This window comes from Somniosus microcephalus, chromosome 1 (genome assembly GCF_052327205.1).
Source record: "Somniosus microcephalus isolate GS21.2 chromosome 1, FLI_Smic_1.0, whole genome shotgun sequence".
NCBI classification, from domain to species: domain Eukaryota; kingdom Metazoa; phylum Chordata; class Chondrichthyes; order Squaliformes; family Somniosidae; genus Somniosus; species Somniosus microcephalus.
Genome location: NC_140987.1, coordinates 435,031,176 through 435,057,702, shown reverse-complemented (window position 1 = coordinate 435,057,702; position 26,527 = coordinate 435,031,176). Strand labels below are relative to the sequence as shown.

Sequence of the window (26,527 nt, the reverse complement as noted above, 5' to 3'; positions counted from 1 at the left end):
GACCCCCGATTTCGGGAATTTAACCCCCCGCACGCCTCCAATCCTGACTCCACGGCACACTGAAAATCTTCACCCCAAATGTGTTTGAATATATTTACCCCTGTCATAAAACTAAGAAAAATAATTCGGGGCAACAGCCAATATGTGACATGTCAACTTCTTCTGGTGTCCCGGAGATGCACTGAGCCCGAGTGTTGTCGGATTCCGCCTCAGTTCGAGATGGTGAGTGACAACTGTGGCAGGTCATTGATGTACAGCTGTCATGTATACCTCTCTGAGGCAATCCTGCCTTCATAAGAAGTAGTTCCAACCGAACACTATCAGTTTCAGCTGTCGAACACCATAACATTAAATCTGAACAAAGCAGTTAAAGACACTCAGTTAAAGATTGCAGTTAAATAATTTATTGTTAAGTATTCATAGTTCAGCAATTTAAAGGATTTGGAAAGTCCAAGAAAAACAAAAAAAACCCAAGTGAGAAATACTTTGGATTGGATGAACTCATTTCACCTGTGCGAAAAGCCAGAGTGAAACAATGGAAATGATCCATCATTCTCCAAATAATTAGCCAACTGTTCAGCTGAGGCTATCTCTCAGACCTCGAAGATCATAGAAAGGATACCTATAGAAAGGTAACAAATGCTGACCTTCATTGCATCTCCTGAGCACTTTTAGAAGGTATCACAACTGTGTTTACGTCTTCTGGGATTAATAAAGCATCCTAAGTGGATAATTGGGCCTAGAAATTCAGTATAGCCACTTTTGGGGCGGTAAATTCGGGCGGGCGCTAAAGTTAGCGCCCGCCGGAAAGTGGAGGCCACTTCGCCGATATTCAGTAGCTTTGGCCAAGGAGTTTGGGCGAGCGCTGAAACTGGCGTTGCACCCCTATCTTTAGGTGCTAAGCCGGCGGTGCAGAGTGATAACGCCGAGGCCGGGCACAGCGCAGGTGCGGTCATGTTTTGATTGACAGCAGGCACCCTGACGCCGGCCAGCTCTTAAAGGGGGAAGGGTCGACTTGGTCTGCTGCCACGCCCTGGATACTGCAGCCCTCCAGCTAGGCCTGAACACTGCTGCTGGACCCAAATAGCGCCTGAAGCCATGCAGAAGGCCCGTGAACGAGCGCAGCGCTTCTCAGAGCATGCTTTGAGGGTGCTGCTTAGGGGTTTGGAGAAGAGAAGAGATATCTTGTGCCCGGACAGTGGCAAGAAGGCTCCCAAGAGGCTGTACAGGAGAGCCTGGAGAGAAATCGCCCAGAGGGTCACAGCCAACAGCGATGTCCCCAGGACTGGTGACCAATGCCGCAAGAAGTTCAACGACCTCACTCGGTTGGTCAGGGTGAGTACCCTTTCCAGTGTCCTCCTCATCCTTGCATGTGCACCTCACATTATGGGCAAAGGGACCTCAAAGGCCTAATGGCCAGCCCTCCTCCAGCAGCTATGGCACTGGCATGATCATCAGTAGCACTTTCTGCACTTGACACACTGGCCAAGCTATTCGACCATGGGAGGCAGTGCACACAACAACAGGGCACCACACTGTACTTAGAGGCCGTCCTTTCTCTTGCAGGCCAAGCTGGCGCAGAATCTGAAGAGCCGGACTGTCACCGGGGGAGGCCGTGTCCAGTTCCAGGAGCTCAGTGACCTGGAGGAGCGCGTGGCTCGACTCATGCGTGCCCGGGTGATTGGCCCCGTTGCTATTGGAGATGCCGACCCTGTGCTGGGCCCCAATGGTAAGGACATGACCGTTTGGACCTCTCTCGTTCCCCTTGCGCTTCAGATCTACATCCTTTGCCACTGTCCCACCAATGCGCATAATGCCACCACTCATGCCTCCCTCGCTGACGCCCTGTCCCCACTCTAAAGCTACTCTTGCGCCTTCCTGCTTTCAGCTGGTGAGGAGGAGGTCCCTGAAGCCGCGAGTGTCAGTCCCTCGGAAGAGGAGGACGACGAGGACCAAGAGGAAGGCGGCACATCGGGGGAACCCTCATCCGCGCCAGGGGATGGCAATGGAGGGGACACGTCTTGCCTGGAGGAGAGCCAGGGGGAAGTGTTGCAGGGGGGCGTAGCTCCTGTGCCCAGTGGCGTGCAGCCACGTGGGAAGGGTCGGGCAGCACGGCTGCCTTCTCCCCAGAGGGGGGAAGTGTTGCAGGGGCGGGCAGTTGCTGGGCCCAGTGGCGTGCAGCCACGCGGGAAGGGTCGGGCAGCACGGCTGCCTTCTCCCCGGAGGGGGGAAGTGTTGCAGGGGAGGGCAGTTGCTGGGCCCAGTGGCGTCCAGCCACGCGGGAAGGGTCGGCCAGCTCGGCGGCCTTCTCTCCAGAGGGAGAGTCCGGCCTCCAGTCCGGAGACGGTCCTCACCCAGGAGGTGCGCCTCCTTGATCAAATGTCCGCGGATTCGGAGCAGCGCCACACCAAGTTCATGGGGGTTGTGGGACAGTTGCCTCAGGCCATTGAGTCCCTGGCTCATAGTGTGGCCAATTTCGGGGACTCACAGGCCAGGGGTGTCAAACAACTCGCGGCAGCACAGGACGCGAGTCGAGAGTTCATGAGTGGTGCCGTGCAGACACTGGCTGGTCTGATGCGGGCACACACCAGGGCAGTACGGGCACTCACTTCTGCCACACTCGCTGTGTCACGGACGCATCGCCAGGGCACCCGCCGCGCTGCTGCAGCACAGCGGTCTGGCCTTCACCAGATTGCTGCGCTTGCTGCAGTGCCAGCCCGGCCGAGTGCCAGTGTCTCTGGCGACCAGCGAGCGCCTGGCATCAGCCAGCTTGCCCCCATTGCTGCAGCCGCCACTGCCACTCCTCCAGCAAAGCTGCGACGAGCTGCTGGAGAGACTGATGCTGCCCAGCCACAGCTGCAGCAGTCAGCAGCCGGCCCCTCCAGGGCCGGACCTCGTCTAGGCCGACCCCCAAGGGCATCTGCTGTCACGCTTTGTGCCCCTCAGGAGCCTTCCCCCAGCCTTGCAACACCCACAGGGCCCAGGTTGAGGCGGAGCAGCAGGTCGGGCAGGGGCCGGAGAAGCCTGCACAAGGACTCGCCCTCTCGGCACACCAAGTAGAGTGTGTTGCCAAATGTTTTTTTATATGGGGGTGTTTGTGTTCTGTATGGGGGGGGTTTATTTTGGTAAGGCCGAAGATGATGGCAAATGTTTTTTTAGATGGGGGTGTTTGTGTTCTGTATGGGGGGTTTGTCTTGGTAAGGCCGAGGATGAAGGCCAATTGGATGGACAAGTTTTGTTATTCCTCCCCAGGTTGTGGGAGTGAGATATGTTTTTGACTGTTTTTTGGGGGTCTTGTCTGTTTTTCTGTTTCATGTGGGAAGGGCCCTGCGTTTGTTACATAAAGCTTTTTATTTATTCAGCTTGTCCATGTGTCATGTTTCAAGTGGTTGTTGCGTTAACCGGCTGAGGGCTTGCGGAGCGGCTGCATTCAGGTGCATTCATTGCCACAAGCCATTCCCTGAGAGGGGGCCTAGAAGTGTCGTTCAATAAGCCGCCGGCGGACGGCCCTTGGACCTTGTGGCTCCCTCCTGGGCTGGTACTCCTCCTCCTCCTCCTCCTCCTCCTCCTCATGGTCCTCCTGCTCGTCCTCCTGAGGTGGTGGTCCAACGTGAGGTGGCAGTGCCTGAGTCCTGCGGATAGCCAGGTTGTGCAGCATGCAGCAAACGACGATGAACTGGGAGACTCTATCCGGCGAATACTGTAGAGATCCGCCGGAACGATCCAGGCAGCGGAACCGTTGCTTGAGGACGCCAATCGTTTGCTCTATGATGTTCCTTGTGGCTTGATGGCTTTCGTTGTATGCCTCCTCAGCAGGGGTCCTGGGCGCGCGGAGCGGGGTCATGAGCCATGTACACAAAGGGTAGCCCTTGTCCCCGATAAGCCATCCCCTTGGGGGAGGCTGTGCCTGGAACATGTCAGCCACAGTAGTCTGGCGCAGGATAAATGCATCGTGGCTGCTTCCTGGAAAGCGGGCATTGACAGCTAGGATGCGCTGCCTGTGGTCACACACCAGCAGTACATTGAGGGAATGGTAGCCCTTCCGGTTGCGGTAATCCTCGGCATTGTCGATAGGTGCCCGCATAGCCACATGCGTGCAGTCAATGGCGCCCTGCACCATGGGGAAGTCGGCGATCCTGGCAAATCCGACTGCACGCTGCTCCTGCCTCTCTAGGGTCATGGGGAAGGAGATGAATTGGTGTCTCCTTGCGAAAAGGGCATCGGTGACCTGCCGGATGCAGCGATGCACGGCGAACTGGGAGATGTTCGCTATGTCCCCAGCAGCGGCTTGGAAGGAGCCGCTTGCATAAAAGTTCAGAGCCACCGTGACCTTCACTTCCACCGACAGAGACGTCCTGCACATCAGCAGATCTCTGTGAAGCAGCTGGCAGATCTCTGCAACCACCTCCCTTCTGAAGCGCAGCCTCTTCACACAATGCGCAGCAGTCATGGTGAGATAGGACACCTGCTGCCGGTATTCCCTGAGTGGGTAAGGCCTACGTTGCCGACGCCTGATGGCCCCTCTGCGTCTAGGCATGGCTGCCCCTCTCACACAGCGTTTGCGAGCCCTTCGCACATAATGCTGGAACTGAGGGTTGGAACCCCATGCAGCCCCCATAATATACTTGCAAACAGTGAAATCACAATGAGTCAAATTTCCAAGCTCTGGCCAGAAGCCAAAAATACCTCTCCTATGTTGTCCCAAATCAGTATGGTCTGTTCCTTGGTCTCTGTCCAGAAATCCAAAGCACTAAAGTCATTGCAGCAAAATGGCTGGCCTTTATAGTCCAGTCTGAGTGCCCTTTAATTAGCGCTCCCCGAGGCCCGCAGGGCCTCTGCTGCATTCCACTTCACAGTTCTTAACAGCGCCACGCCCACATTGGGCGGGCGCCACTGAAGTTCCGGTTTGGGGCGCACAAACAGCGTTGCACGACGAAATTGTAGTGTATGTAACCGTCTACCTTTAAGAGACTATTGTATGTAACCGTTCACCTTTAAGAGAACTATTTTAGGTGTGGCACTACTTGTTTGGCTTCTGTATACGGTAATACCGACGGTGACCACACCGGTATATAAGTGCTGTGGCATGATTTATAGGGCAGATTCGCCCTGACCTTCGAATAGTAAAGTCCTGTTGTATGTTACTCCTGAAGTCTGTGTCGTAATTAACTGCACAACCCACAGACTTTACAGAAATGACGTCATAAGCTGCGCGCGCAGCTGAGCGGGCGCAAACACTTTGCGCCAGCGCTAAATGTCAACTGAAGTTGGGCGTAGGCGCAGATCGGCCTGCGCCCGGGCGCTAAGTGCCTAGCGCTCGAAATCTACTCCTCTTATGGCGCTAACGGCTGGCGAACGCAACTGAATTTCTAGGCCTTGATTCTTTAGTGTGGGAAAGGCTTGTGTATCCCTTTGGAAAAGAGTTTAAGAATGAAGGAAACATTGAGGGCACTGGCTGAATGGGGGCTCCAGATATCGTAAGCACTGAAGCACTGTGCTACACTAAAAGTTGGTGCAATTCAGTTTTCTTTTGGCTCCAATTAAGGTTCAATTAAATCCATACAAGTACAAAATTTGTGAATGTGCAGAGTGTTGAATTATAATTATTTTTCAGTGATAGGATTATAATTATGCCTTCACTGATCAGAGCAAGCTGAGGAGGACCCCGAGGCAAGGTTTATAATTTTAATGCACTTACCCAGTATAATTATGCACTTTGGGTCCTTCTGGCTGCTATGTGGATCCTGTATTTACTGATTTTGTGAACACATATTGGGGATCACAACAGCTGAAGGAGTCCCCTGGAAGCATTGTCTGTTTGACATACCCGAGGCAGTGAGTTTGGTCTATCAAGTGACTGATGGTGCAGCAGCTTTTTTTTTCAGCCTCTGCCAAGTTTTTTAGGCTGGACGGTATAAGGGAATGTGGTGGGAATCTGGTTGAACTATTTGGACACTGGTGAGAAGCAATACTCTTGCAAACATAAGCCTTGACCTTGACCTCTAGATTGTGGCAAATATCGGAGTTTATTATAAAAAAAAGCAGCTCAGAAGAATCTAGAAAGTTAAAATGTAATAAATCAAAAGCAGTGCTGCATTATAAAAGAGAGATCATGCCCAACAAATTTCTCTGCATTCTTTAGGATATAACTGGACTGGTGGATTAAGGCACTCTGGTTGATATTATGCATCTTGACTCAAATCTAATTTTAGAGGAGTCTTGACAAGAGGTCCCTTACATTGTCCTGACAGATAGGGTGGGGATCTGAGAACCTCTACCTCAAGTACCTCCCTACTGACCACTGTCTCTGCGGACCAGACGGTACTTCACTAGCCAGGGAGCGCAACGTTCCTGCTAAGCGGTCTGGAGGTCCCGCGCAGGCCGCTCACCGGCCTTGTAATGGAAGAAACCACGCGTGCGTGAAAATTTGAATGGGCGCGCAGCCAGTTAAAAGGACCGTGCACCACAAAAAAGTTAGAGGGAACATTGGAGGGGAGTCTCAAATAGGGTTAACCACGCCAATAAATAGATTTATCTAAAGGATTAATTGTTTATTTAGCATCAAGTTTCTCTATATACATAAATCTCACTTTTGGTGACTTAGTTCAGCAAAGATAGGCACATAAAAGAACAGTTTACACACAACAGCAATACAGCCACAAACATATCAGCTCACCAACAATCAATCTATGTCCGCCAAGCAGACAGCTACAGATCATCGGTCCGGGGTCATCGGCAGCTAAGATTCATTAGCTCCGAAGGTTTATCAGCCCAGTTTGCCTCAGGCATTCGGTTTATATCCCATAATAATAATTCTAATTTGCAACTTTGTCCTGTCATATACTGCAGAAGGCCAATTAAGAAGAAAGGGGCTCCATTCATTTGCAACAATAAAGCTCAGAAATAAAGGGAAAATTTCCTTGCTGAAGCATTATTCATTTAAAGATCCAAATTGAACAATCCTTGTTATATAAAATAGCCACCATACAAAATCTTGCTTGAACAATTTAGCTTAAGATTTACCGGAAAGATTGAACAGGAGCTCTTTTCTCTGGAAAAGTGAAGACTGAGGGGTGACCTGATAGAGGTCTTCAAGATTATGAAAGGGTTTATAGGGTCAATGTAGAGAAGATGTTTACACTTGTGGGCGAGACCAGAACTAGGGGCCATCAATATAAGATAGTCACTAATAAATCCAAACAGGAATTCAGGAGAAGCCTCTTTACCCAGAGAGCGGTGAGAATGTGGAACTCGCTACCACAGGGAGTGGTTGAGGCAAATAGCATTGATGCATTTAAGGGAAAGCTAGACAAGCACATGAGGGAGTAAGGAATAGAGGGTTATGTTGATGGAGTTAGGATGGGAGGAGTATAGACACCGGCATGGCCTTGTTGGGCTAAATGGCCTGTTTCTGAGCTGTAAATACTTCATAATATTTTGTAATTTATCCACAGATTGACCACTGTCTCATTATTCTGAATGCAACTGGAATTTAATATTGGCAGTGCATTTCTGTGCTGGAGAAGATAAATATAAGTATACTAAAAAGAACATTCAGCAGGTCTGCTTACACATGTGAATGCAAATTAGCTGCATTAAAAAAAACACATTGTGCACATGTGTGAAACAGGTCTGCTTACACTTAACGTCAATATGAGAAACAGGCAAAGTGACAGAGTGTTAGGATATATTTCCAAAGGACTAGAATATGAATTGACAGGAATTATACTAATGCTTTACAATACACTAATCAGGCAACACTTAGAAAATCATGTTCAGTTTTGATCACTCCACAACAAAAAGAAAATGGAGGAGAGTCTCTCCCTTCTCCATTTTCCGGAAGGACTGTTCCTTCCAATGTTCATTCTTCCATCATCCCAAACGCTTCCTCAGAACACAGCCCTGGTGGAGAGTTTTGTGCCTGGCTTGTTGGTCTACTGTGTGTTTCCAGCAGTTCCTGTTTTCATTTTGGACATCCTGATCTTTTCTCTTTTTTCCCATTTGCTGCCTTTTTTCTTGTTTGGCCTTTCCCCAACCTTTTCGCCATCTTAGCTATTTACACATTCTTTTCTTCTCCCTACCTCTCTTCATTGCCTCACTAGATGATCTTGAATACCATCTACCAGGTGCCTACTTTTCTACTGAGCAGTTTGCAGGTTACCCAGCCCATTCATTCCCTCTCGATGATTGGAATGTCTGTTATCTTCACCTCCTTTCTCTTTCTCTCTTTTCTCTTTCTCTCTTTTCTCTTTCTCTCTTCCACCTACAAAGGGGCCTTGATTATTCTCCAATTTTCAGTTCTGTAGAAGGGTCTTATAGCCAGAGCATTAATCTATCTATTACAGATGCTGATTTACCCGGCTGTGTATTTCCAGCATTTTCTGTTTTTATTAGAAAAAATTATATAACTTGTATTGCAAAGCAGCACAGAAATTGAAGTGTAGAATGAGGCTCGTTGTAATAGTGCTAGTGCTAACTGTTCAGCTGGAGGTATCACTGAAGTGAATGGTGGAAAATTGCGGGCGTAGAGTGTAGCTGTAGAAAATTCCAACCAACCACTCCAATCCTATTTCCCTCTTCTTAGGCAGTCCCTCGGAACCGAGGATGACTTGCTTCCACATTAAAAATGAGTTCTCAGCTGACTGATGAGTCCAATGCGGGACCTACAGTCTCTGTCACAGGTGGGGCAGACGGTGGTTGAAGGGGCGGGTGAGTGGGGTGCTTGGGTTGACATGCGCTCGAGGTGTTCGGCGCCTTCCTGGATTCTTCTCCTTCACTTTGTGCGGTCTTGGGCCAGGGATTCCCAGGTGTCGGTGGGGATGTTATACTTTTTCAAGGAGGCTTTGAGGGTGCCCTTGAAGCATTTCCCCTGCCCACCTGGGGCTCTCTTGCCGTGCCGGAGTTCCGAGTAGAGCGCTTGTTTTGGGAGTCTCGTATCGGGCATGCGGACAATGCGACCCGCCCATCGGAGCTGATCGAGCGTGGTCAAAGCTTCGATGCTGGGGATGTTGGCCTGAGCAAGAACAGCGACGTTGGTGCACCTATCCTGCCAATGGATTTGCAGGATCTTGCAGAGGCAGCATTGGTGGTACCTCTCCAGTGCTTTGAGGTGCCTGCTGTGCATGGTCCATGTCTCTGAGGCATACAGCAGGGCGGGTATCACTGCTGCTCTGTAGACCACGAGCTTAATGCCGGGTTTGAGGTCCTGGTCTTCAAACATTCTCTTCCTCAGGTGACCGAAGGCTGCACTGGCACACTGAAGGCGGTGTTGGACTTTGTCGACGATGTCTGCCCTTGTTGACAGTAGGCTCCCAAGGTATGGAAAGTGGTCCACATTGTCCAAGGCCTTGTTGTGAATTTTGATAATCGGGGGGCAGTACTGTGTGGCGGGGGCAGGTTGGTAGAGGACCTTTGTTTTACGGACGTTTAGTGTAAGGCCCATGCTCTCGTATGTTTCGTTGAAGGTGTTGACGATGGTTTGGAGTTCGACCTCCGAGTGAGCACAGACGCAAGCGTCGTCCGCATACTGTAATTCGATGACAGAGGATGGGACGACCTTGGATCTGGACTGGAGGCAACGGAGGTTGAACAGTTTCCCGTTTGTTCTGTAAATTAGCTCCACTCCAGTGGGGAGCTTACTGAGGCTGTCAGCATTCGTTTACCCTTTCGCTGTGTCAGTTTACATTTTTTTCTTTTTCCAATTCTTACCTAATTTCCTTCTAAATGGCGAGATCATCCCTGCCTCAGAAGCCGCTTTGTAGTAATGTATTCCATGTTTTAATAATCCTCCATGTGAAAACTTTCTTACAACTTCTAATGATAATCCTAACGCCATGGGTTAATTTTGACTTTGTGAAATAGTGTAAAACGTGTCATAGGGAATCGGCAGCCCAGTTTGCATCCCTCCCGATTTGTATTTCAATTGTATCTCCCTTTTGTAGAACATGCAGTCGTTTTTATTGCTAGTAAACTCCAACCCGTCTTGTCCTCCAGCTGATCAGAGGAAACATCAAGGTGACTTAACTGAAGTTTTCAAGGCTAAGAAGGGAATTAACAAAATTGATCCTGGCAAATTGTTTACTATGACCAAGATTTCAAGTACCAGGGGATGTAGGTCACAAACTAAAAGTTAGGTGTAAGAAGGGAAGTTAGGCAGCACTTGGTCTACTGAAGGTAGACACATGGAATAAATTACTAGCAAAGGCCATTGAAGTGAACAGCTTAATGTTTGAGAGGCAATTGGATCAATCCTTGGAGAAGGAATGTATTTAGGGATATGGGCCTAGAAATTGGGTATAGCCCCGCTTGAGGCCTTAGAACTGGCGATGCGCTAAGTTTATAGCCAGACGAGAGCTATCCGCGCCTGGGGCGATATTGGGTTGCATTGCCCCCAAAGGCGATTCAGGCGCTAAATCAGCCGTTGCATGGTGCTCTTAAGGCGCAAAAGGTCAGGCGCTACTCAATTTCGACACGGACGGGCGCAGCGCAGGTGAACTCAATTACGGCAAAGCACGAGACCTGCAGGCGCCGGCCGGCTCTTAAAGGGGTGGGTCAGTCAGACTGAGCTTCAACACCCAACGCCCTGTAGGCCTCAGATTCGGCACTCGCCCTTGTCTGGCAGTACAAAGTTCATCATTATGGAGAAGGTTAGGCAGAGAGCAGAGCGCTTCAGCACTGAGGCTCTGGACCAATTGGTGGCTGCAGTTGAACACCGTCGACAGGTGCTGTACCCGGATAATGGCAAGAGGCCAAATCAGAAGGCTTACCGACGATCTTGGAGGGAGGTTGCTGTAAGGGTCAACTCCAGCAACATGGCGACCAGGACCCCTATTCAGTGCAGGAAGAAATTCAGCGACCTGACACGGATCGTTAGGGTGAGTGATGGTTTACCAAACTTGTGCTTCCCTCCATCTGCAGCTGACTTCGGGCACCCTGCTGCAATGATGCGCCACTGGCCATCTGTCAGTATGCACCCATGGCCCTTTCTGGGCAGACACATGGACAGATGTCTCAAGGCCTCATGTAAGGGCTCTTGCACCATGGGGGGCATGCGATGATGTCTCAAGGCCTCATGTAAGGGCTCTTGCACAATGGGGGGCATGCGATGATGTCTCAAGGCCTCATGTAAGGGCTCTTGCACAATGGGGGGCATGTGATGATGTCTCAAGGCCTCATGTAACAGAACCTCCCCTTCTTTCCCCTGCAGTCGAAGATGGCGCTGATTAGAAAAGAACAGCGTCGAACCGGTGGCGGACCTGCACAAGTGGTCACTCTCACGGATCTGGAGGAGAGAGTGCACCAGATACTTGGAGGACGTCTGTCTGGTCCAGTGACCACTGCATCTGCCGACCCCATTACTGACAGCGAGGGTAAGACTTTCACCTTTTCCACCTGTTGCCTTCCACTTGGTCCCCCCGCCAGCATGCATCCTCAGTGTGCAGCCATGTCAGAGCCATGCCGCAATCTGGCATGCCTTTCAGCAAACCTGTCCTTTTGCTAAAGCCACGCTTCCACCTCCCACTTTCAGATGAAGCAGCACCAACTCAGGCTCAACGCGCTGAAGCTGCCAGTGCCAGTGCCACCGGAGGCGAGGACCAGGAGGAATCCGGACCAGCCGTTGCAGAATCCGGGGAGCTGAGACATCTGCAGACTGGGGATAGTAGTCCCCTGGAGGGGAGGGGGGTGCTCTGATGATGAACCAGTTGCCGGACCAAGCGGCATGGAGCAACGCAGGGGGGATAGGCAAGTTCGGCCACCGTCTCCTCGCAGGGCAAGGCAGGTCGTCATGACTGCTGCACAGAGTGCAGATGAGGTCCGGCGCCTGGCAGAGATGAGCAAACAGGCCCGGGTCAGACACACGGAGCTGATGGCTGCAGTGGAGAAGATGCCTAAGTCAATAGATTCATTGGCTAGGAGTATGTTGGACTTCGGGGCAACAATGGAGAGGACTCTGCAGGGCTTTGGCGCAACAATGGAGAGGTCTCTCCAGGTGTTCGGGGAAACAATGGACAGGTCTATGCAGGGCTTCGGCCCAACAATGGAGAGGACTGTCCACGGCTTTGAGTCGGCAATGGAAAGGACTGTTCAGGGCTTCGGACAATCCCTGGAAAGGTCTGTGCAGGGCTTGTCCGAGGCAGTGGAGCGGTCGGCTCCTGCCTTGTCCGAAGCCATGGGAAGAACTGTCCAGGCCTTCTCCGAAGCACTGGCACCTGGCACACAGGTCCTCACTGTTGCCACGCATTCACTTGCTGGGCTCCTCCACAGCCAGATTGACGCAACGCGATGTCTCACTGCAGCCACCCTCTCTGCATCTGATAGGATCACCCCGGGTCCTTCCACTCCCGTACAAGGCCAGGAATCCGTGGAGCATGCGATTGTGGCGGATGAGCCGAGCCGCTCCCCTCAGATAGCCAGTGTGTCGTCCGACCATGGTGCAGGTGTCCTCTCTCGGCAGGAGACCATTGCACATGCCAGCGCTGGGACGCCTGCATGCAGGCCACACTGCTCCCAGCCATGCTCAAAGCAAGCATCCCGCGTCCGCACCCTCCAAGCCCAGAGGTCGGCCAGGCCGTACCTCAGGGGCTTCTGCGCTTCCAGACAGTCGGCAAGCGTCCCCCAGCCTTGAGGCTGCCACTGGGGTGCAATTACGTAGGAGCAGCAGGGCGGGAAGGGGCCGGGCGCGAACGAGAAGTCGTTCTCCCTCAAGGGGCCAGTTGTAGAGGGAGGTGCTGAGAAGTTTGTTTGTCCAAATTCACGGACACCCTCACCTGCTGTTATAGGTGCAGATTTTTGTTGAGTTTTGCTGCTTTGCTGAACAGGTCACTTTTATTTTGGCAGTGATGGTTTCTGCTCACTTTACGATGTTTAGCTGTAACGAAAGACTTTTGTGTCAATAAACAGAAGTTTAAATGTTGCTTGGTGCATGTGACTACTTTCAGTGATGCTGGCATGGAGAGGCCCTCAAACATCCAAAGTGCCCATGAGGTAAGACTCTCATCATTCTGCCACAGGGGTGTCGAGACGAGTCCAGAGGAGCCTCTGACGAATGGACCTTCCACTTTCAGCAGCCCTTCCATCTTCCTTCTCCTCCTCCTCCTCCTCCGCCTGCTCTTCCTCCTCCTCCTCCTCCTCCTCCTCATACTCCTCCTCCTCCGCCTGCTTGTGCAGGGTCCGAGGGAAGGTAATGAATGGACGTGTTCGCCTATAAAGGGCATCTGTCACTTGCCGGATGCAACAGCGGACTGCAGCCTGAGCGACAGTCGCATTGTCCCCACTGGCTGACTGAAAGGAGCCGTTGGCATAAAAATGGAGGCCATCGGTCAGTTTAGCCATCACGGACAGAGAGGTTCTGCTGCGTTCACGCGGCTGCAGATCCTGACCAAACAGGTGGCACAGATCAGTAACAATGTCCCTCCAGATTCGGAGCCTTCGCAAACACTGCTCCTCCGACATGTCAAGGCTTGTCACCTGCTGCCTAAAGACCCTCGCAGCTTCCCGTCGGATTGGGCGACCTCCATTGCCCCTCCTCATTCTGGCCAATCCCGGCCCTCTCTCCTGTCGTCTCTCTGCCCCTTCACAGTGTTGGGCGATGAGGCCGTCGCCCTCCAAACAAGCTCCCATTCCGATGCCAGTTGGTCAAAAAGCTTTTAGGTGTAGTGCTGCAAGTGCTTCGGACAGGGTTGAAGGTCCCAAGTACTGTAAAGCTAAATTCCCAGAACTCCGCTCCACATTAGCTCGCCAACTCTCTCCAGCAGCGATCGCAATGAGCAGGCCAAGTGGCAGAAGATTCTGCACTAGAGCTGTCCCCTTTAAATAGCGCCGCCCTACTCCGAGAAGGGCCTGTTAGACCTCCTTCGAACTGTCACTAATAGCGCTGGGCGCTAAGGCTCCCAATATGCGCTCAGGCGCTCCTAAAAGGCGTTGCACACTGAAATGACGTCATGAGCCGTTTGCGCTCGTGGGCGCGCGCAAACACTTAGCGCAGGTGGTAAATGTATAGTCAATTTCTGAGTCGGCGCTATCCTCATAGCGCTCGCCCCAACATAGGGCTTCGCCCCAATTCTAGGTCTCTTTAGGCGCTCAGCGCCGGCGCTACCAACCCAATTTCTAGGCCATGGTGTGAAGGTACATTGACGGAAGGGAGTGCATTGATTCATTGCTTTTATAACCTATTTGTTTACCTGAAAATTCTTAGGGGGAGAAATTCAGTATCGCCCCATTTGGGGCGCAATTATTGGCCGGGCGCAAAGTTTAGCGCCTGGCGCTAATTATCACCTCTGACTGCAAACTTGGCTTCTATTGCCCCATGGAGGTGATTGGAGCGCTAAATCAAGCACTTCACACCTCTCTTAAGGCGCTAATGCCTTGGAGCGAGGCGTTAACTCAGAGCGCTGGCGAAGCTCATGTGATGTCAGTCAGCAATGGAACACTGACACACTGGCGCCAGCCAGTTCTTAAAGGGGATGGTTGATCTTGCTCTCCATCCACACCCTGCTCATTGCAGCCTTGAATCTCAGCCTGGAGAGACCTGTACATCAAATCTGTTGGAAAGAACAAAGGAGAGGCCCAGGGAAAGAGCTCAGAGTGCAGCCCCCACAGTCTCTTCTAAATCGATGCAAGGAAGGTCAAATCAAAATGAATCTGCAAAGTGCTGCACAGTACCCAAAACTCCTTCACACAGCGTTGAATCTCTCCAGAAGCCTCTCTCTCAGAATGCGCGGTGCAAAAATGTCACCAACAAAAAAAGACAGGAAGCGGTCGCCTTTAAATAGCACTCCCCCAGTCCCTTCCCGACTGCCAAAAGTTCCCCTCAACCTGTCATTGCTAGTGGCAGGTGGTAAGACAGGGGGTGCCACTCAATATCCAGTCTGGGGCACTACCGGGGAGTTGCACGCTCGACTGACGTCACGACCTGCGGGCACAGGAGCTGGTGGCGGTAGTGTTTAGCGCCGCCGCAAAATGTCTGGTCAATTTTGCGAGCGGCGCAAACATCGCCGTGCCCGGGCACTAGTTGCTTTGCGCCCCATTAGCGCCATCTTAGGGCACTAATGGGAGATGCAAAGCAACTGAATCTTATCCCCTTAATTTCTTTCTTCAGCCTAGAAATTCAGTTGGCTGCGCCAGGCGCTAACGCCAAAAAAGGGCTATATTTCCGTCGATAAAGCCTTAGCGCCGGAATGCAGACCAATCTGTGCTGACGCCCAAATTCATTTGAGATTTAGCGCCGGCGCAAAGTGTTAGCGCCCGCTCGGGTGCGCGCGCAGCTTATGACATCATATCCTCGCGCAACGCTGTTTTAGCGCCCCAAACCGGAAATTGAGTGGCGCCCGCCCAATGTGGGCGTGGCGCTATTAGGAATTGTAAAATGGAACGTTGCAGAGGCCCTGTGGGCCTCGGGCAGCGCAAATTAAAGGGCACCTCCACTGACCTATAAAGCCCAGCCATTTTGCTGCAATGACTTCACTGCTTTGGATTTCTACACAGAGACCAAGGGACAGAGATTCCAGATTTGGGACAAGATAGGAGAGGTCTTTTTGGCTTCTGGCCAGTGCTTTGACATTTGACTCTTGCTGATTTCACTGTTGCGACCTTGATTATGGGGGCTGCATGGGGGGCCAACATTGAGTTACAGCATTATGTGCGGAGGGCTCGCAGACGCTGTGAGAGACGGGCAGCCATGCGTAGACACAGAAGGGCCATCAGGCGTCGCCAATGTAGGCCTTACGCACCCGGGCAATACCGGCAGCAGGTGTCCTATGTCACCATGTCTGCGGCACTTTGTGTAAAGAGGCTGCGCTTCAGAAGGGAGGTGGTTGGAGAGATCTGCCAGCTGCTTCACGCAGATTTGCAGCCACAGCTCATGTCCAGGACGTCTCTCTCGGTGGAAGTGAAGCTCACGGTGGCTCTCAGCTTTTATGCAAGCGGCTCGTTCCAAGCCGCTGCTGGGGACATCGCGAACATCTCCCAGTTCGCCGCACATCGCTGCATCCGGCAGGTCACCGATGCACTGTTCGCGAGGAGACACCAGTTCATCTCCTTCCCCATGACCCAACAGAGGCAGCAGCAGCATGCAGTGGGATTTGGCAGGATCGCGGGCTTCCCCATGGTGCAGGGCGCCATTGACTGCACGCATGTGGCTATGCGGGCACCTATAGACAATCCCGAGGTTTACCGCAACCGCAAGGGCTACCATTCCCTCAATGTGCAGCTGGTGTGTGACCACAGGCAGCGCATCCTAGCTGTAAATGCCCGCTTCCCAGGAAGCAGCCACGATGCTTTTATCCTGCGCCAGACTACTGTGGCTGACATGTTCCAGGCACAGCCTCCACCAAGGGGATGGCTTATCGGGGACAAGGGCTACCCTTTGTGCACATGGCTCATGACCCCGCTCCGCGTGCCCAGGACCCCAGCGGAGGACTCATACAATGAAAGCCATCAAGCAACAAGGAACGTCATAGAGCAAACCATAGGCGTCCTCAAGCAACGCTTCCGCTGCCTGGATCGCTCCGGCGGCTCTCTACAGTATTCGCCGGATAGAGTGTCCCAGTTCGTCGTCGTGTGCTGCATGCTGCACAACCTGGCTATCCGCCGGACGCAGGCACTGCCACCTGACATTGCACCACCACCTGAGGAGGACGAGCAGGAGGACCATCAGGAGGAGGAGGGGGAGGAGGAGGAGGAGCAGGCCAGGAGGGGGCCAGAAGGCCCAAGGGCCGTACGCCGGGGGCTTATTGCTCGACACTTCTAGGCCCGCTGTGAGGGAATGGCCTGTGGGAATGAGCGCACCTGAAGGCAGCCGCTCCGTAAGCCGTCAGCCGGTTAACGCAGCAAACACTTGAAACATGACACCTGGACAAGCTGAATAAATAAAAACCTTTATTTAACAAACTGAGGCCCCTTCCCACATGAAACTCAAAAACACAGAACACACCCAAAAAACAGTCACAAACATATGTCACTCCCCCAACCTGGGGAGGACTAACAAAAGTTGGCCATCCACATGGCCTTCAACATTGGCCGTAACAAAAAAAGGGCCCCCCTCGCCAACAGAAAGACCCCCATAAAAACAAAAAATGCCTTCAATTTCGGCCATCCACAAAAATCAGCCCCCAAAACACAATCCCCCCCATATATACAATGCCACAGAGACCACACGCTAGCGGCTGTGCCGAGAGGGCGAGTCCTTAGAGAGCCTTCCCCGGCCCCTGCCCGGCCTGCTGCTCCGCCTCAACGTGGGCCCTGTGGCGGCCTCAAGGCTGGGGGAAGGCTCATGAGGGCCCCCATGCGTCGCGACAGATGCCCTTGGGGGACGGCCAACATGACGCACGTCCCGGGAGGGGCCGGCTGCTGACTGGTTCGGCTGTGGCTGGCCAGCATCAGTGGCAGCAGCAGCTCCTCGCACCCTGGCTGGGGGAGTGGCAGTGTCGGATGCTCCAAGGGGGGCAAGCTGGCTGCTGCCAGGCGCGCGAGGCTCAGCAGACACAGTGGCAGTCGTCCGGCCTGGCAGTTCAGCTGGCGCAGCTATGTGCTGGAGGCCAGCCCGCTGTGTTGCAGCAGGGCGGCGGGTGCGGGTGCGACGCCTCTGCGTCAAAGCGAGTGTGGCAGAAGTCAGTGACCGCACTGCCCGGGTATGTGCCTCCAGCTGCTGTGACAGTGTGTCAAAGGAAGCACCTCTCTGGCGACTCTCCTCCTGCAGTGCCGCGAGTAGTTCGACCACCCTGGCGTGCGCTGCGGCCAGTTGCTCCACCCCCCTGGCCTGTGATTGCCCGAATGCTGCCACACTCTGAGCCAGGGACTCGATGGCGTGCGGCATCTGCTGCACAACCCCCATGAACTCATGGTGGCGCCGGTCAGACGCCACCGAGATCTCTTGCAGGAGGCGCACCTCCTGGCCGAGGCCACTCTCCGGACTGGAGAGAGGACTCTGCAGCTGGGGAGAAGCCGGCCGAGCTGGCCGACCCCTGCCGCCTGCCTGGACCCCACTGCAAGCAGGATCTGCCCTCCCCTGCAACACCTCCCCCTGGCTCTCCTGCATGCCAGACGTCCCCCCTTCATTGCCATCCCCTGGCACGGCTGAGGGCTCGCCCGATGGGCCGGCTTCCTCCTCGTCCTGGACGTCCTCCTCCTCCAAGGGCCTGGCACCCGGCGCCTCAGGGACCACCTCCTCCTCAGCAGCTGAAAGCAGGAAGGCACAAGAGTAGCTTTAAAGTGAGGACAGGGCGTCAGCGAGGGACGCCTGAGCGGTGGCATTATGCGCATTTGTCCGTCAGTGGGAAAGGATTTAGATCGGAAGCACTAGGGCAACGAGAGAGCTGCAAGTGGTCATCTCCTTACCAGTGGCTCCCAGCACAGGGTCCGCATCCCCGATGGCTACAGGGCCAGTCACCCGGGGACGCAGGAGTCCAGCGACGCTCTCCTCCAGAGCACTTAGAGCCTGGTAGTGGGGCCGTCCACCACCGGTCTCCACCCGGCTGCGCGCATTTCTTGCCAGCTTGGCCTGCAAGAGAAAGGATGGACTCTAAGTACAGTGTGGTGCCCTGTTGCTGTGTGTACTGCCTCCCATGGTGGAATAGCCTGGCCAGTGTGGTCAGTGCAGAAAGTGCTGTTGATGATCATGCCAGTGGCATTGCTGCGTGAGGAGGGCTGCCCATTATGCCTTTGAGGTCCCTTTGCCCATAGTGTGAGGCTCACATGCAAGGATGAGGAGGACAGTGGAAAGGGTACTCACCTTCACCAGCCGACAGAGGTCATTGAACTTTTTGCGGCACTGGTCCGTGTTAAATCTGTGAGTTATCTAGTTAATTAAGACACAGACTAATTAATAACAATCAAAAACAGGTCTTTACTGGTTGGAGGTAGGGACTATTCTGAATACAAGATTACTGCACAGTGCTTATATACCGGTGTGTTCACCCCCGGTATTACGTCTACAGCAGCCTGAGAAAGTAGTACATCTCTTAAGGTGGAACAGGCTTAAGCTCTCTTAAGGTGGAACAGGTTACATACACAACACTCCTCCCTTCTTAGCTTTATAGTCATCCCCCCCATTTAACATAACGTAATAACATATATACATATATAACTTCATGTTTAACGTAACATATCACAGATTCAGTCTCTGCGGAAAACAGTTCACAGATTCAATCTCTGTGGTGTAGTCGGTTCACGTTACTCATTCAATAGTCCTTTCATGGATTTAACAGCTTGAACTTCCGAACTGATTTGGCTCCGTTCGGAGGGACCACGTGTGTGATCTGGTAGAGGTGATAATGGTTCAGGTGGGCCATCTTCTGTTTTTACTTTTCCTTTTCTGCTTCTTGGAGACTCTCTGGGCTCCATTGTCAGCTGCCACAGCTGCCAGCTGCATGCGCAGTTCCTCCTTCTCTTCCTCCTTTTTTTGTAGTAGAGCCACCTTCTCCCGATGTTCCGTAGACTTTCGGTGCTCCTCCATGATTTCTGTATGGTGGGAGTCGAAGTTACAAGTTGGGCAGGACAGGACATAGTAATATTCAGAGTCGTCCGACAGGTCAGCGAGAGGGTCGTCTATTTCCTCCATACCCAGCTGGACGTTAGCCAGCTCTTGTTCCAAATCCAGACATCTTTCCTGAAGAGACTTCTTCATGTGTACCTCTGCCTCCAGCTTTTTCTGGGCTTTCAGCAAGTCGTTTACTAGTGACCTCATTTGTGATTTTAATACTTCAACTTCCTTTGGAGATTGATTGATCGGACTATGCAATCCCTCTACCGGAGCAGCTGTTTCAGCGGTCTGTTGTTCTACATTGACGTGAGTCAGCGTACTTTTGGCATCCAATGGCTGCTCTGTTGCAGTCGTTTCAGTCTGTGTCGTCACATCAGCCATCTCAATGACTTTTGAGAGCTCCGAACCCTTTTCCTTTGAAGATCGCAGCTCGTGTTCAAGTTTTTCCCATTTCAGAGTCTTGTCCCTCAGCATATGAAGGAGTTGGCTGACCGTTAACTCTTCTGACACCAGATTATGGCACGCACCTTCAGAACCTGAATCAGCTTTGATTCGTTCGGCCTCCTCGCGCAGATGTTTGGTGTGCTCCTGCTCCATTTTCTCCATCAGTTGCTTCTGTTGCCTTTCCAGATTCTCCCACTCTGTAACAAAGAACTTTTTTATTTCATTCATCTCTTGCTCAAAACGGCGAATCATTTGTTCTAATTGCTGTTGTAGTTTGAAATGGAGTTGAGTTCAAGCCCAGTGTCCCTCAAAAATGTGCATATCAGTAGACTTGACAGACTCAGAATTCTCTGTTAAACTATGTTGTTGTTGCTCAGTGGAATTCTGTGCTGAAACTTTGTCTTTTGCACATGGGTTGGTCTTACCATCATCAGTTCTAGAGTCTGGGCTGATTATCTGCACCGAGTTCTCACTCTTTATGGCTTTTAGCGAATGCCAGTCCATATTTATGTTTCTAAACCACTCCCGGCCTAGTAGTGGTGGACCTCCCTCCGGTAGCACATATAAGTCCATTATTTGACTTCCTTCGCCCTTGTTGGCCACTGCAACCTTTATTGTCCCGATGGGGTACACTCTCTGCCCCGTGTAGGTTGTCAATATAATCTCCGTATCCTGTAGGGGAATATGTTGGAATAACCTTCTGTAATCTTTCTTATTCATGACCGACAATGCCGATCCAGTGTCCAATTCCATTTTTACTTGGACTCCTTCTATCTGAAGAGTAACCCAAATTGTCTGGAGGTCTGCACCCTTACCAACGTTGAGTACCCTTAAGCTAGCCAGTTCAATACTGCTTAAGCCAGCCAGTTCATTACTGCTAGCGTCTGAATCGGACTCCTGTTCGGTCACCTTGTGTACTTTTGCGTATTTTCCTTGCGGTGACTTCTTGTTGCTGGTCTTCTTCCCTGACCTGCATACTCTAGCTATATGTCCAAGCCTACCACAAGTTCTACATTCTTGGTTTTTAAACCAACACTGGTTCTGATCATGCGTTGTCTTTCCACAACGATAACATTTGCCAGAACTCACACCCAATTTGTGTGCACTGAGCTCCGGTGACCGTAGCTGCATTACTGCCGTGCCTCTCGCTGCGGCTTCGTGTGCTGCTGCCATAGTGACCGCCTTCTCAAGCGTCAGCTCATTCTCCTCGAGCAGTCGCTTTTGTGTATCCTGTTTAAATAAACCACACACAAATTTGTCTCGTAGTGCATCTGTCAGTCCCATTCCAAACTGGCAATATTTCGCTAATTTACGCAATTCCAGCAAATATTCAGCATTGCTTTCATGCTGTAGCTGCCTTCTGTCATAAAATTTAAATCGTTCCGCTAGCATCAGCGGCGTGGGGTTTAGATGATCTTTCAGGACAGTAACAATCTCATCGAACGTCTTATCCGCCGGTTCATCTGGTGATAACAGGTGTTTCAATTGCCCGTATGTCTTCGCACCCATTAAATTTAATAATGTTAGTGCTTTATCAGCCTCACGAATTTTATTGGCCTTACAATAATTTTTAACTCGTTCAACATATATGGCCCAATCTTCGATGTCACTATCAAAGTTGTTAATATTCCCGTGTTTAGGCATTGTAGTACTTTATCAGATTTGCAATTTCTCAGATTTTTTTTTTTTACTGCTATCCAAGATGGCGGCTTCCCGCTCTTGCCATCGTCCTCTGCCCACAAAATGGCGGTTTTCCCGCGCTTGGCGGTCTTCACCCGTCCCCCAACGCCGTCTCCCTTCAGCCCCCGAGTGCGGCCCTTATCTTCGCCGCGATCGCCCGAGTGCGGCCCTTATCAGCGGATGCGATCGCTGGATCGCGAAGTGGCTCCCGACCGAAGCGGCTCTCGGCCCTTATCTGGAGATGCGATCGCTCTCGCGGCTCTCGGCCCTTATCAGGAGATGCGATCGCTCTGTTGAAACGCCTCCCGCTCGAAGCGGCTCTCGCGCCCTATTCCTCCGGCTCCCCCAGCCCTGTTCGTGCGGCCAACGCGGTCGACTGCCTGTCGCGTCGCTGCCCGGCTCAGACAACGGCTTACCCACCACCAAGCTGGAGAAGAAGCTGACGGTCGCCGATGGAGGCTCCGAGGTCAGGATGTCTTCCAGTGGGGTGGAGAGGGTGGAAACCTCTCTGCAACATCCTGGCTGTGGACGAAGCTGCCGTGGAGTGACTGCCGCAGGGTCCGAATCAGACTCGTCGCCAGTGTTAAATCTGTGAGTTATCTAGTTAATTAAGACACAGACTAATTAATAACAATCAAAAACAGGTCTTTACTGGTTGGAGGTAGGGACTATTCTGAGTACAAGATTACTGCACAGTGCTTATATACCGGTGTGTTCACCCCGGTATTACGTCTACAGCAGCCTGAGAAAGTAGTACATCTCTTAAGGTGGAACAGGCTTAAGCTCTCTTAAGGTGGAACAGGTTACATACACAACAGTCCGCAGTCCTGGGCACATCTGAGTTTGAGGAGACCCTGCGTGCGATGCTCCTCCAGGCTTTCCTGAACTCTCTCCTGGGAGCCTTTCTGCCATTGTCCGGGCACAAGATGGGTCTTCTCTCCTGGACAGCATCAATCAGCACCCTCAGTGCATGGTCTGAGAAGCGCTGGGCTCTTTCACGGGCCATCTCCATCTGTCCTGGCGCTATTTTGTCCCACCAGCACTGTTGAGGCCTAGCAGCAGGGCTCCAGTGTGCAGGGCGTGGCAGCAGTCAAAGTTGACCCTTCCCCCTTTAAGAGCAGGCCGGCGTCAGGGTGTCTGCTGTCAAGCAACACATGACCGCACCTGCGCTGCGCCCGGCATCGGCGTTATCAGGCCGCAGCGCCGGTTTAGCGCCGGAACCGAGCATTGCAACGCCGGTTTCAGCGCTCGCCAAAACTCTTGGCCAAATCCACTGAATTTCGGCGCGGTTGCCTGCAGTTTCCGGCGGGCGCTAAATTTACCGAACGCCCGACTTTAGCGCCCCAAAACTGTGCAAACTGAATTTCTAGGCCACAGTATGTTGTTAGTCCATATAGACCATTTTGTGCAAAATATAAATTTCATGATAAGGGGAGTGCAACTATTTATCATGAAATTATGTAAGGACAGTTGTAAACTATGGTAACAAGTAAATATATGATACTTGAAGTAAAATGTTTTGCTTTTTTTTCTCCTCTTCATTCTTGTGTGCCAAAAAAACGGTAAATTAGTGACATGACATTGTGCAAACAATTGAACATTTTATAACAAACATAGATTCACTAATCACTTCTGAAAGAAACAAGCGTAGAATTAATATTCAAAAGGTGGGTCTCATTCTATCCATTATGAGGCCTTGAAGTGGTATCTTCATACACCACCTGTGCTCTCATGTGTAAGGTACTAATCATCAATCATAATTTCTAGCTACAGAAATTAGATATGTTTCTTGGATGGCCTATAAATATCAAATACTGAGGAAAAGGAAAAATTCTAACCTTGTGGTTTTTGGAAACAGAACAAAAATGTTCCCGCAGACCTTGGCTAATTCAGCTGTACCATCTGACAGAATACTTTACTGTTTAGCCTGTGCATCCCCTTGTAGTTCCATTATGCTTCTGCAAGTTTCAACAACATTTTGGATGTGAAAAAATTCTCAGTTAGGCCAGGGGTTTGTGAGGTCAATTGGAGGGCACCTCGTTTACATGGGTTATTGGCCACCTACACCTTTGGGGCACAACTCCAGTAACTGGCAGATTCACCCAGCCTGAAAATCTGGCATCCTTACAAAAAAGGTGAACATCATCTTCAGGGGTCCAGGCCACTTCGCTGGCCTGAGACACTCGCCCCCACGCCCCAACCCCCACCTCTCACCACCACCCCTCACCATGTGGAACTCCATTTGCACCGTTCTGGAGAACAGTGTGCCTGATCTGATTTGGTGTGCTGGCCTCCACCCATACTCCAGTTCCACTGAGGTTTCAGCAGTAGGAGACCCCCCACCCACCCGCCCCCGGCTCGACCCTCTCTGCGTCACTCTATGCTCCGTTTTTACTCCGGGATTTCCGCCAGTCTTCTGCCAAAGTTACGGTGAGAGATCAGGAGAATCCTATGGATGTTACTGGCATTGTACCCTAAAGACATACTGCAAATCTGCCATGGGAGGTAGAGCATTTTCTTTTTACCGTGTAAATAACTAAGATTTGGGGGATGGGAAAGACAAGCGCAGTCTTTATCGAGTTTTATGAAGTAGCTGGTACGTAGTATTGTGAATATCTGTATCTTTCAGTATTATTAAGATGTGTCTGTTGTCATATATTGCTTCAGTGCATTTGCTATACTGCAGCAATCAGTAAACCATGGTATGCTGGAGTCTGCTGGATCTGTCTTCTATGTTATGACTGTCAGGTGGTTGGTCAATATCAATTTTCTTCTCATTTTGTCTAAGAATCTGTAGGGTTGAAATGTTGTTAATTAATACGATTATGCATTTGTGTGAAATTCTTTTATCTACTATTTTAATAGAGGCAGTAAGAAATCGATTTATTTTTAAAAACATTAATATCTTTATTAAACTAGCAGAGAGAAATTTCATATCAATATATCAACGTGCTGATTGCAGCACAATCTCATCCTCTGTGTTTTTCTCCTTGCGAATTGGTTAGAAAGGGCCACGCTGGGGAACTGGGTGGTGCAGTAGGCTATTCAGTGGCCTTTCTCCTCTGCATATTGCGTTTAAAACCAGCCTAGACTGATGGGATGTATGTTGGCTGTATAGAATCATAGAAGTTTACTGCACAGAAGGAGGCCATTCGGCCTATCGTGTATCGGTCCATTGTGAAATGAGTCCCAAACCAGTTCCTTGCGACCATGACGTACATTACAAATTTGTCCCTAATTTGACCTGATATCACTTGTCCACAGTGGCATAGCTGAGATTGGGAGCTCAGCATGTGTTGTACTGCACATCTATATATAACTAATTGTAATCTATATTTACATAACATTGTTCCATCTAGAATTTAAGATGTCACACTTCAATTTAAATTGTCCAATTAGGCATGAGGGATAAAAACAGAAAATGCTGGAAATACTCCGCAGGTCAGGCAGCATCTGTAGAGAGAGAAACAGAGTTAACGTTTCAGGTCGATGACCTTTCGTCAGAACTGGAAGGCACCATCATCCCTTTTGTCTCTTAACCTCTCCTGCCTTCCATCCTATCACAGACCTTCATCTTTTGTTCTTTCCTCTCCTCCCCCCTTTCTCTGTCCCTACACTTGCTTAAAAGCCTTTTACATCTCCAACCTTTTCCAGTTCTGATGAAGGGTCAACGACCTGAAACGTTAACTCTGTTTCTCTCTTCACAGATGCTGCCTGACCTGCTGAGTATTTCCAGCATTTTCTGTTTTTATTTCAGATTTCCAGCATCAGCAGTATTTTGCTTTTGTGTAGGTATGAGGGACCTTTGTCCATTTTCTCTAGATTGCCCATTTTCCATCTGTTGATCGGGTGTAACTGATTGGAAAATCTACCCTCAGAGTCACACTTTGTATAAAACACCAACAAATAACAACAATATTTGAAAAGAGGACAACCATTCATTTCTAGCTGGTTTGTCCGATCTGGAGAAAGCTTTCCTCCTCACCAAGGAGAGAAGCCAGGCAGCCACCATTCTGGAGAAACTTCCAACAGCAAGATCAGTTTAACTTCTAATTGACTTCAGGGTGTGGCTATTTAAATCACGGCATCACAGGGAAATACATAGACATTACAGGCCATTCATCCCAACCAGTCTGTGTCAGTGTTTACCTTCCACGCGAGAAAATACTTCCAATCACATTTACCCTTCCTATTGCCATATCCCTTCAATCTCCATTCCTTTACCACCTATCAATCGAATTTTGAATATTGACATATGGAGGAAACTGGCCGGGCGGAAGGTTAAAATCGGCTGGGAGACTTACCCGCCTGCATCCTGCTCCATTCCCGCTGTACTCTATTTTAACCTGCTCTTCTGAACAGGTGGCAAAGACACCCATCTGAAGCCGGTGGGGTCTTTCCTTAAATATGCCGATCATGGTCTGATGATGTTATCGGGCCCTGACTGCAATTTTAACTGATGGTCTGAGTGGGGAAGTAGTTGTGGCTTTCCCACCAGGTGAAGATATTGGGAAGAGGAGACGGGGCAAGAAGAGGCCCAAACAGTTAAGATGTTAAACATTTTTTCCCCTTTCTGTGTGGGGCCAGGAGCAGCAAAAGTGCCCTTCCCCTGTCCCGAGCTCTCCTCGACCTTCCTGACAACCCTTCCCTGTGACATACCTGAGTACTGGCGGCTATTCCTTTGGTCCTGGCAACAACCTCCTGCCACCCGAAATTACACTCCCGGCCACCAGCCAGCTCCCGCTTCCCGCCCGTCTTGGGTGGGTAACCGACCAAGGGTGAGCGGCTGAGGCCCGGGAGTTAATGGGCCGGATATTCCAGGAAATGCCGGTTTCAAGCTTGCACAGCACATGCGCTGAAAACCGGCATTTCCGATCTGTCAAGAATGTTCTTGACAGATCCTCCGGCTGCCCTGGAGAAGGGCCT

The 26,527-nt window shown here is 51.1% G+C and overlaps 1 protein-coding gene across 1 annotated transcript; it reads right to left on the bottom strand.

Moving 5' to 3' along the window:
* Positions 1–326: 326 nt before the first annotated feature.
* On the bottom strand, positions 327–26,019 carry LOC147125300 (uncharacterized). Its single transcript, XM_085994186.1, has 4 exons — positions 25,906–26,019; positions 18,334–18,517; positions 17,481–18,174; positions 327–354 (listed from the first exon to the last, which is right to left on the bottom strand). The coding sequence occupies exons 1-4, from the start codon at positions 26,017–26,019 to the stop codon at positions 327–329; spliced, it is 1,020 nt and encodes a 339-aa protein (XP_085850312.1).
* Between the last annotated feature and the right edge of the window lie 508 nt (positions 26,020–26,527).